General features: G+C 41.2%; 1 protein-coding gene across 2 annotated transcripts in view; it reads left to right on the top strand.

Annotated features, from left to right (window-relative positions):
• FARS2 (phenylalanyl-tRNA synthetase 2, mitochondrial) overlaps window positions 1–11324 on the top strand; it is a 296018-nt gene that overhangs the window by 278837 nt on the left and 5857 nt on the right. Inside the window, exon 8 of one of the 2 annotated variants that reach the window (XM_044454810.1) lies at window positions 4669–6719. The exons of the other annotated variant lie outside the window; for it this stretch is intronic. Within the exon in view, the coding sequence (XP_044310745.1) occupies window positions 4669–4729 (61 nt within the window). The 3' untranslated portion in view covers window positions 4730–6719. Of the gene's footprint in view, window positions 1–4668; window positions 6720–11324 lie in introns of those variants that run through there. 2 annotated transcript variants of the gene reach the window in all.

The following is an 11324-nucleotide window of genomic DNA, read 5'->3' as shown; positions in this document are numbered from 1 at the left end:
AACTCATTTGGTCAAGCCTTGTGCAAAAAGATGTTGGAGTATACTGGAGCCTACTGAGAATAAGATACATAACAACTCTACAGCTTAAGTTGCTCTTTTGGGCTTTTCTTACAAAGATGTTACAAAGGGAAACAGTTGTGAATTACCTGCACTGCAAATTGCTTTGCAATTGCACCACTTCAGACGCCAATGAGTTCTAACATAAACTCACATTCCCAGGACAATAACGTTAATCTGAAAAGGGCTAGGTACAGAGTACTCACAATCAAGACTTCATTTATCTCTCTGGGTCATTTAACAGCTGTTGAGAGAATACAATGCGTTTTTGTCTTCATTTTATTTTTTAAAACTGTTTGGAGACACTGGTTCTTCTTTGTATGGGTAAGTCTGCCTGCCACCTCCACGGCTCTATTGACTATTGCCAAAATTGATTTTCTGAAGAGGGGAACCCCAGCAAACATTTTGAGTCATATATTTGAAAATAAATGACTTTATTTTGTTAATAAATTTACAGCATAATCCTAAAAGTATTTCCTCAGGCATTGCTTCCTTCCAATTTCAGTGAGATTTGCACTCCAGCAAGCAAGTTTAAGATTTCAGCTTCAGGTCTCCATGGCTTCCGTTGCTTTTCCATTTATAATAAGTAGCAATGAGGGTAGTGGTGATTGCAGTGATGGTGGTGTTAGCTATGAGCCCTTACATCCCAAAACGTGTGGCTCTCTCAAAGCTTTTTGCCAAGCTGTCCATACACTTAACCAAAATATGTCCTGCTTTGATTGTGCTTCCTATATACTGAGAATTCTATCTTTCCCAGGTTTGACAAAGGCAACATATCAGGAAATGCACACCCAGATTTTGTTTTAATCTTGAAAATAAGGGGTACACAATGTTTTTCAATGTTTACATGTGTATTTAATAAACTAATAAAGCACATTTATTTTATTTTTAGCCTACTTTTTACTTTTCATGCAGTAAATGGAAGGGTAAATGGTTACATAGGGTTTCTAGGCAATCTCACATCCAGGCATTGACCAGACCCAGAACTTCTTTGCTTCAGTAAGGCTGCTGTATCCCACGTCCTTAGTTCATGACCTGCTTTGTTAACAATACTGGCATGATGTGATGTGAAAGCAAGAGGCAACATGGATTGCAAGCTCTGCTTAAAATTCAGATTTCTAATATTTAGTACCAGCCTTTAAAATCTGTTGCAACAAAAAGCTCTTGTAGCAAAAAATTTTATTGAAAGGCAGACCATGCTAATTTATTACTATTTTTGAATAGTTTTGACTTAAAAGTTAGTCTGGTTATCTGCCATATGTATATAGTAGGAATAGGTACACTCATGACTTCAGTAAAGTTTCTGGGTGAGTCAGAATGAGACACAAATCTGCTGTCCCTGTGGTGGAACCCCAAATGGAGACTCCCTGTGGGCAAGCTCAATGGGTTACAGTGTGCTTTCACACAGTCATGTTCATAACCTGTCCAGTGCACTGACTAGATGTGGAGGGCTATCATGTGAAAACATTAGGGGTACTAGTAGCAACTCAGGATTAGGTAGGGCTGAGTTGGGCCATTCTTTGCAATCACATGCAAAACTAATCAGGATTCTAGTCAGAGTCCGCTCAGGATGTTTTCATGGTTTTGTGATAGCATCGTGTAGATGAGCTCATAAACAATAATTTGAAGCGTTTTATGTGAGACCACTTGTGTGCAGCATGCTGTCACAATGCTTAATTGAAAAGGCATTTTATCAGGCTAAATTCCTAAGGGGACTGATGGGCAGCTGAGTTCAGTTGGTGGGCTAGATGACCACCCCTTCCGTCGTTCTGTGGCACAACTGACAGTAAAGACAGAATGACACCCCCTAGTGTCATTAGGTCTGCATCTGATGAATTGAGTAAATTATCCACTCCATGCATGGTCCAGAAAGTTGCTGCTACTGACTCTGTCTGCCCAGCACCTTCTCCCACTAGGTGAGGATTCAGGGTAGGCAAGGGGCACTCGGCCAACATTTGTATGGGTTCCTGCAAACATCAGCTGCATATTCATTCTACCTTCATTCATCCTTTACCTTTCACATGAGGTTGTTCACCCATGATTTAGGAAATAGGCATGAGAAAAGCTACAAACTTGCTAGTTATGTGGCCAAATCTCACCCTAGACAAGAAGTCCTGTTGACTTCCATGTTTATAAAACATGGGTGCTGGCTGGAGACTGCCTGAGCGTCTTGTGGGAACTGTGTATCTAACCTCATTGTCCACACTGTTCCTTTGGATCTAGTCACAGCATAGTGAATATTATGGGTCAGACCATATCCCTATAGCCCAGTATTGACAACCAATCAGCAGCAGCTTGCCAGGATCTCAGTGTACAATAGCTCACATTCATTGCTGTTTCTCCCTTGCTAGATCTGGGCTTGTCTGAACGGCCATGTTTCTACTTAAAGTTGATTTCAGCACATTGTATCCTGGATTTTACCAATGAGTTGATCTGAATATTAAAGAATGCAGAATTGAACCTTCCTGTTAACATTTTCTGGCATACTCTTTTTCTAATACAAAGTTTTCTAATGCAATACACATACGCACACACAATATATCTAATGTACTATATATCTAATGTAATATATATATATATATATATATATATATATATATATATATATATATAGTAGTAGTAGTAGTAGTAGTAGTAGTAGTAGTAGTACAAGCATAATCCCATCACAACCACCACCCTCCCAGTATAAGTAAGAAAGATGTTGGTCTTTTGGAGTGAGGATTTATAAAAATAATTTTCTAAAAAACTGCTTATCAAAATGTGTAGCTATTATATTGCATAGAAAAAAGGAACTTGCTTTCTCTCTCCTTTTACATGGAAGTGATTTGATTAATGATTGCCCTCCTGCTTCTTCCTTTTTTGGCAAGTGTCAATGTGCTGGGCAGCACTTCCTTAATTAAAATGAGCAGAGAGAGGGGCTGATTAGTGGGCAGGAGAGTGTTCTCTCTCTGTTTTTATGGCTGCTACCAGTTACCTTGGTTGCGGAGACACAGTCTTGCCTCAGACCATCGTTTGCACATCTCTTTCATGGAGACATTTGAACACACCAAGCCTTTGACACTTAAAGCATTTTGAATGGAAAGTCACAAAGCCAATTTTCTCTCTTTTTAACAAGGAAACATAATATTTCCCCAATGCTCTGATTTCTTTCATTAATCTGGTTTCATTGATCTGATTTCATATTAACTATGAAGGCTGTTCTTTCATTCTTCCAACATTTCATTTAATCCCCCCCTTTATGAATTTATTTATGGAGAGAATATAAGGATGTACTCTCTAAACATTTATGTTCACATACATTGTAAAGCTTCAGTAAAAAGAATTTTAAAATACAATTAGAAATGGAGACAGCATGTGCCAAAGGAAGTCTCACTGTGTTTCTGATGAATTTGCTCAAGGTATATCCATTTTTGGTTCAATATTCTTGCCAGTGGACTGTGCTTCCTCTAAACCAAACTCTTACCTTAACCTGAGGCATCCCCTCAACTCTGAGACTCAGAGTTAATCCCTATACATTCAGAATATATGTAGAAAGGGAGCATGTCAGGTGCTCATATGGACTGCTTAGTTTGTTTGCTCAGCCTAGATTGTTGCCAGGCCCAGGTATATGCAGACCAAGCCCAGGTTTCCCAACTGTAATCTAAGGTTAATGCTAAATCCAGCTCTAACCCTAATCCAAAAACTAAGATAGAATCTCTACACATTTGGGCGTCCTAAAGAAATGGCATGTGCTGGGACTTCCCATTGACTGAGTTTGTTTACTCAGTCTAGGTTGTTTCAAGGCAGAGGCACTTGCAAAGGGAGTCTGCATTTCTCAACCCTAATCCTAACGTTAACCCTAATCTGCACCTTGAACTCAGCCTAACGTCCAGGAAACAGCATAAGAGAGAGGTTTCTTGTTTACCTTCCATCGGTTTCCCCTTAGAGCCTCCAGCATGCATGAGGCTTGCACATAGCGGGGGCGCATGGACACACATGTAGGAAGGGGTCTTAGAGGTGGGCGTGTAGGGGTGTGTGCTTACGTGTGACATTTAGCGGCAGTGGCAGCACTCCTGCAGTGCTACTCTGGAGCAACAGCACTATGCAAGCACGGAGGTGGTTGTTTCACTAAGCCGCCAAAAAAGCAGCAGGAGCAGCCAGCTGCAGTCACACCCAGCGGAGCGAGTGGGCCAGTGAGGGAGAGGTAGATAAAGGAGGCAGGAGCAGTGCATGCTGGGATTAATTCTAAGCTGCAGGGGGCTGATGAGATACATGCTGCTACTTGGTGGGAAGATGGAAAAGCATGGAGTCAATGCCTGCAGAGAAGCTGCACGAATGTGTGAGCCCAGGACACTAGGTAAGTTACAATGCCATGCAGTTACCGTGAGGCATTGTTCGGAATTGTGGATGTCCTCTTGACTACTCAGTCTTCCCAACTGAATCTAGTTCCAGGTCCAGCAGAAGGGCCCAGGTTTTCCTAACTCTAAGCTGAGCATTATCCCCAAAGAGACATGTCAGTATATTGACTATGAGTGGAGAAAACATGCACCAAGGGAAGGCTCAGAGTGTCATTGTTTTATTTTGCTCTTAATTTGTTCAATGCAACTTTTTTTCTGGTTTATCTACATGCAGGTGGACCCTGGTTTTCCTTATTCTAACTGAACGAAAACACGAATGCAGAGCTGATGCTTGATCCAGACAGCAAATCCAGACAGAATCCAATGTCATTTTGAAATCAGACTCAGAGGCAGAAGCCATAGATTTATTTACTGCTCACTGTTTCTCCTCAATCAAAGCTCGTTTGGGGGCTAGCAACCTCACCTTGACCATATGTTATTTCCAGTGTTAACACCCAGGTGTAATGCATACAGATGGATATAATATGCAGTGTGGGAAGATGTGTGGTGCTCTAGTTGAACTCTTACTTAATTTGTTAAGTCTAGGCTGCTGTTAGCTGCTTTTACATGCAGCACAACACTGGTTGTCCTCACCCACAGTTGAACTTTACTCTCACCCATAAAATGCATTTAAAATCCATTTACAGTCAGCAAACATAAAGAATGCTAGTATTCAATATATTCTTGGTGACTACTTGCTTTTTTTTGCTCAGTTTAGGGCCCCAGGTTTTCCCAAAGTTCACTCTAACCTGGAATAGAAACACAACCCCAACTCCTATAATCCAGAGTTATTCAGAAATAATGCTCAAAGGCAGAACTCAGGATTTTCTTTGGAATGCTCACTCTTTCTCTCCAGCCAAAGCTAGTTTCAAGCATCCATAGACATAGAGGTAGCCAGATTTTCCTAACTCTGTCCTGAAGCTTAACCTCAACCCCAACATCAATTTATATCCTCATTTGTTCAGATAGCATGCGGAGTGGGACAGTAGGAAGAAGAGAGGAGAGGGAGAAGACTAGTGAAGAAGCATGGATGGGAGAAGAGCGAGCAATAGCTTTCCAAGAAGGATAAACAGCAAATGAGTAAAGGCTGTGTTATTAGAGCAATAGCAGAATCCTTTATATATATATATACTCAAAAGTAAGGCTCACTGAATTCCATGGGTCCTATTCACAGGGAAGTGTGCATTGCATTGCAGCCTGAGACTATTCACTGCTAATTTTTTTACAACTTGGTGCCATCCAGATGTTTTAGACTACAACTCAACAGCATTGACCATTCTGGCTTGGGCTGATGCGAGTTGAAGTCCAAATCATTTGAAGGTCACCAAACTGGGTAATGCTGAGGCTTTTAGTCATATAATCAGATAAGGCTTTTGTGCAATTGCCTTGCCTCGTTCACTGAATATTACACTGACTTCAATATGTATTCTTAGTGTGTTTTCCCATCATTTTTCATGCTTCCTTGTCAAAATAAATAACTAAAAGTAGTACTTTGGATCTGTAGTACTAGGAGAGTTCCATTTGGAAGCACCCATTCACCTTATGAGGTTACATTACATGCAAAAGCATTCAGGGCAAGTTCTGCAACTTATTTCCATCCTAAGAAACAAGGGCGCAGAATGTTGTTCACCCCAAAGACTACTCTGGAAGCGAAAGGGAGTGGGAGCAAAAATACAAAAACAAGCAAGCCACCATATTGTGCCTTAAAGCTCTAACTGCTCGGAATGAAGTTTTTGGGGAGGCAGTTCAATATTTCTAATGGGGAGAAATTGCACAAAAGCCACACAAACCCTTCAACTACATATTCTTAGGGGAAAGGAGGTGAGACTATCTGGAACCCCTCCCCAAAGGCTGGAAGGGGAGCCCCAGGGAGTGTGCAGTGCTGCACCCTTGCTTTAAAGCAATGCATGGTAAACATTCACTCCCATAGCACGGCTTTCATCAAGGGAGTGTGTGTCTGATCTCACCAGCATCTCGGTGGCTTAGTTAATTTGCCCTTCAGCCTTTGTCATTTGCAATCAGATGTTTGGGTTACAATGCTGGGATAAATGGACCAGTGGCCTTCCTTTAAGTTTCTTTTTTATCCTGTGGTAGGGAATAATGGAAAGAAGTCAACAATGTACCTCCCTCTCTCTCTCTCTCTCTCTGTAGGTAGTGTGAGACATGATTTAATGCTGCATCATGTGGCTTTGATGAATGATTAAAAAAAAATTAGCTGGCACAGCTGGAATATTTCATTCTTAATTATCGCTGTTATATATTATTAATAAAGGTGTTTACTTGTCATTATGTCAAGCCATTAGTCAGGGGATAGCAGAGAAAGACAGAATAATTCAGAATCACTACAAGCAGATCTACACCTAGGGATGCTGCTGCTCTGAGAACAGAGGTGCTTCTTTAATGGAGCAGGAAGACTAATGTTCTGTTTTTATTACTAATAATAATTTGATGTATTGTTTACTTTATTCAGGGCACAATCCTATGCATGTTTAGACAGAAAAAAATGCTGCAGCTCCCATGCTGGCTGGGACATGCTGGAACTTCTAGGACTTTTCTGTCTAAACATGTCTAGAACTGCAGCCTTATTTATAATATTTTTAATTCACCCAAGAACAAATATTTTCCAGACAAATTACATAAAGATAAAATAATATAATACCCTACCAAACAACAAAGAGGACAAGGAAGGGCTGCAAGATCCTGCTGTTAGCTTTATCTCAAGGAAGGTCTAAGAAAATGCCATGAGAAAATAAGAAAAGATACATGACAGAGCAAAGATTCTTTCACACTGCTGGCAAATCTTGCTGAAGTGTCTCTGCCTACTCCATACGTCAGACTTGCACAAGACCACTCCGATAAGTATATATTTGCATTCACCGAACACTTTTTGAGGCGAGGAACTGCTACCACTGTAAAGTGATTTAGCTGTCCCGAAGTCAGCTGAGAACATGTTGGGAGCTGGTGTGGATGAGGGGCTGAGAGTGGCAGGTGTCCTTCATGACCCAGAGACCCAGATGCACCTCCATGGAGGACGTGCCACTTACGTGTTGCTGGATTGGCATAATTACCCTCTCCATGGCCTGGGTGGTTCATGAACACCACCCAGCAGCTCTAGAACATGCCAAAGGTTTCAGGATGGATTGTAAATCTCTTTAGTCACACTCAATGGGTTTGGGTGTCACCAAAACTTGCTCCTGGTGGGGATAAGTTGGCTAATTAGGTAGCTCCCAACTGGCACACATGCAGGGTGGGGGAATAAATCACTGTGACTCTTCCCAGATTGAGAGCACCAATTCAGGCCATTGATGCTGAGGAGCAAGGAGCAGGCAAAGCATGTGCTCTGGATCTTTCCCCTGCGGCTCACCTGCTGCTCTCAGGTACACTGGAGGATGCTCTCATATCTCTAGTCCATTCAGTTACTAGCCTGGTAAGCATCTGTGTGTGTGCAATGGGAACTGAGTGTGACATCTTGTCTACCTCAGGCAGCAAAATGTCTTGGGCCAGACCTGCTCAGCCATCCCCAGGTGGTGTAGTATGGATTGTGAAATGTGGTTGCTCCACAGCTGAAGAGTCCGTGCAGCTCTGCCCTCAAGGAAAGTCCAAAAATTCAGGCAACTGTTCATTGCCCATTCAAGAACAAACCACTCCCAAAGACTTTGTATTACATTTATCCCCTCAACCACCCCAGCAACTGCAAGGACTGCAGCTAAATTCAGAGGGAATGGGGATTCTGGGAGAAAAATACTGGGTGAAGTCAGTGCCCCTGCTAAATAAATCGGTGACAGCACTGCATTCCTGAGCAAGCTGGCTTTGCTCTGCCACACTCCCGGGGTCCTGTATTGAAATACCGCTTCAGCCAAGACCTCACTTGGTCTCCCGAGGCAAGTCATGATCTTTCAGACTCAACCATTGCAGCAGTGCAGCAGAAGAGCAAATGATACAGGCCTATCTTACTGGGCTGATGTAAGGTTTGCTAAAAACAGTTCTTACGAAAAGACCATCATGTGATAAGATTACAGGTGAGGAGATGCATGCTACATTAATTCTGTCGATGAAAATGTTCTAGTTAGAGATTTTCCTTCCCAAATGTGATTATGTGTGTCAGGCTTTTAAGAAGTGAAGCTATGCTAGACAAGAAAGGCCTATAACTCCCATCATGCCCCAGGCAGCTATATTTTTCTCCAAAACATAATGGGGCATGTTGGCAGTTTAGGGATTAATATATAACAGGCATTGGACTACACCATTAAAGAAGCAAATAGGGATAAATATCAGAAGAACTAGTTGCCTACATCTCGGGAAAAGAACCTGGCTTATATAATATAGCACATCAGCGTCTTCTTTACTGGGTAGCCACAAATGTCAGCCTTGCAGTTTTGCTTTGAGTTGGGAAGAATTGCCAATCTTCCCATGCAAAAAATGAAGCTAAATACTTCATAAACCTCCCTGCTGTCTGAGGCTAGGGACTTCTGTGACCATTGCCTTTTCAGAGGTCAGGCAGTTTCACCTGAAAAAACTCCTTTTTCAGCTCTGGTACTTTATCCTTCTTGTTTTAAAGTCTTTTGTGGAATCTAGTTTTAGAGTTTTTTGAAAGACCTGCTGGTGGTGGTAAAAAAGATTATTTTTGCCCTCCTGCCCCCATTCCTGGGAATAAAAATAATGTTGTTTAAATAAAAGAAACTCTTCTATCTGGACATTTATTTTAAAAAAAAGAGGTGGGGGCTTTTCCAAAATGGTGTTTTTTGTTAGCAGAAACAAAGCCATTTATATTCCTATAGCCAACATATGTCCTACACACCCAACTATTACAAATGTGCAATGCACCTGGGTTAAAAAAATATTATAATATTCTTATAGCCACACTTCTAGCTGTAAGTAGAAATCCCTTTAAGCAAAGGGTGCTTCTCACTGCTGGTTTAGAATAGACAGAGCCATTATGCCCCATGAGGACTGGAAACCTGTGCATATATCTTTTTGCTTCCCCCTTATCTCTGGTCAAATGTGTTTTGTTTCCAAGTTTTTAAACACTTCTATGCCTGCAAGTGAAAACTGTGCAAGAAAGCCAAAGGTGGTGTGATGGTTAGATGGTTGTGTGATGTCCCATCGGTCCAAGACTAGGGAGATTCAGGTTCACATCCCTAGCTCACAAGTTAAATCATTAGTTAACGTTTGGCCCAGTAATTCTTAGCATAGCCTACCTCACAGGGTTGTTGTGAGGATAAATATGTACCTACCTGATCATCTTATCAGGGGGTCCTTCCAAAAGAAGTGAGATGGGTAGCTGCCAGGAAGAGGGCCTTTTTGGTAATGGTACCCTAGTTTTGGAAAGCGCTCCCCAAAATGGTCTATGTGGCACCTAATTTGCATTCTTTTTGGCACCAGGTGCAGACCTTTTTATTTTCCCAATATTTTAATGGTTTAACTTTTAAATGTTGTTTTTATGTATTTTATTTTTATTCTGTACAGGCTTCTATGCTAGGCTTCTATGCTGAATCATAGTTTTTGCTATTACTGTTGTGTGCTTTTAAATTGTGTGTGTGTTTTTAACTTTTCTTCAATTTTTACTTTTGTTAACTACCTGGAAAGCCTCAGCAATTGGGTGGTATAAAAATGAAAAAAATAGGCCTAGCCCTAGGAAAAAATAAATGAAACAATGAGCGGAGTGTGTATTTCAAAGTCCTCATATGTTTTGGATGAGAAGATATATTTAGAATTGTGAGAAAGTGTCATGGCTCCTCTCACAAATGGTTGCCATGGGCTTGCCCCCTCATAAAATGGCAGCCACAATTTACTTTGCAGAAGGCGATGAGGTGAAAGCAAAATAAAAGTAACTAGGCCAAGAGCCTTGGTGCAAAGCAAAGCTGGAGTTGGAGCTCTGGAACACAAAACACCTCCTTTCAATCCAAATAATGGTGGCACCAGAAGGCAGAACAAAACACTTTAAGAAAAAAACCAAAAATCAGAAGTGCCCAAGGAGCCTGGTGAGCATCAGAAGAGGTGCCCATGGCCATTATAGGAATTATGTTAGAGGCCCCAGCTATACATATTGGGAAGCCTTTCCTCTTTCTAATCACTTTCAACCACTGACACAGGTTATTGTTCCTCTCTCCACTGTGAGAACTCCTTTTCATCTTTATTGGTTTGTCTGACATCAACATTATTATCTTCCTGGTACAGAATAGAGACCTTTTTTCCCCTCAGGTATTCAGCAACATAGCACAAGATTATAATCAGTTCCTAGATTTTTTTCTTGTTGCTTGGTGCAATTATTTTTAGATCTCTGTGTGTTGTGTAATCTTACATTTTTGTATGTCTCTTGTATTTTTTAATCCTTGCAAACTACCCAGAGACCTTTGGCTATTGGGCAGTATCAAAATATAATAAATAGAGATGAAATGAACTCAGGGCATGCAGGCTTGCTCCCTAATTATTTGGTCTTGCCACTTAAAGTCCTCAATCTATCTGGTCCTCTCTACAATAACTATTGCAGTACTTGGTGACACAGCATTTTATGGGAGATGTTGATTGAATGATAACCCTTTTTGCATTCAATAACATCAACCTCTATATATGCCTCACCTACACACACACACACACACACCAGATTATTGCAGACCTTAACTTGATGCATTCTGAAATGGAACGAAAAGGAAATGCAAATACTGACGGAAGGGTGCAAACACATGGCAGCTTTTACTAGTTAAAGGCAACACTTTGCATTTCTTCAGTGCTTTTCCACACATACGTTTATGAATGTATTTTTCAAACATTGATTTCAGTCAAATTAACAGGAAATGTGGCCATTTCTCAGGGGACCAATTATTGCGGGGGAAGAAATCACACAGCACTCTGCTTCTCGAAATTGCTGTGTGAGAGCCGCCTGTGCACCAC

This window comes from Varanus komodoensis, unplaced genomic scaffold (genome assembly GCF_004798865.1).
Source record: "Varanus komodoensis strain SLA01 unplaced genomic scaffold, ASM479886v1 scaffold8, whole genome shotgun sequence".
NCBI lineage: Eukaryota > Metazoa > Chordata > Lepidosauria > Squamata > Varanidae > Varanus > Varanus komodoensis.
This window is presented reverse-complemented; position numbering and strand designations above follow the sequence as displayed.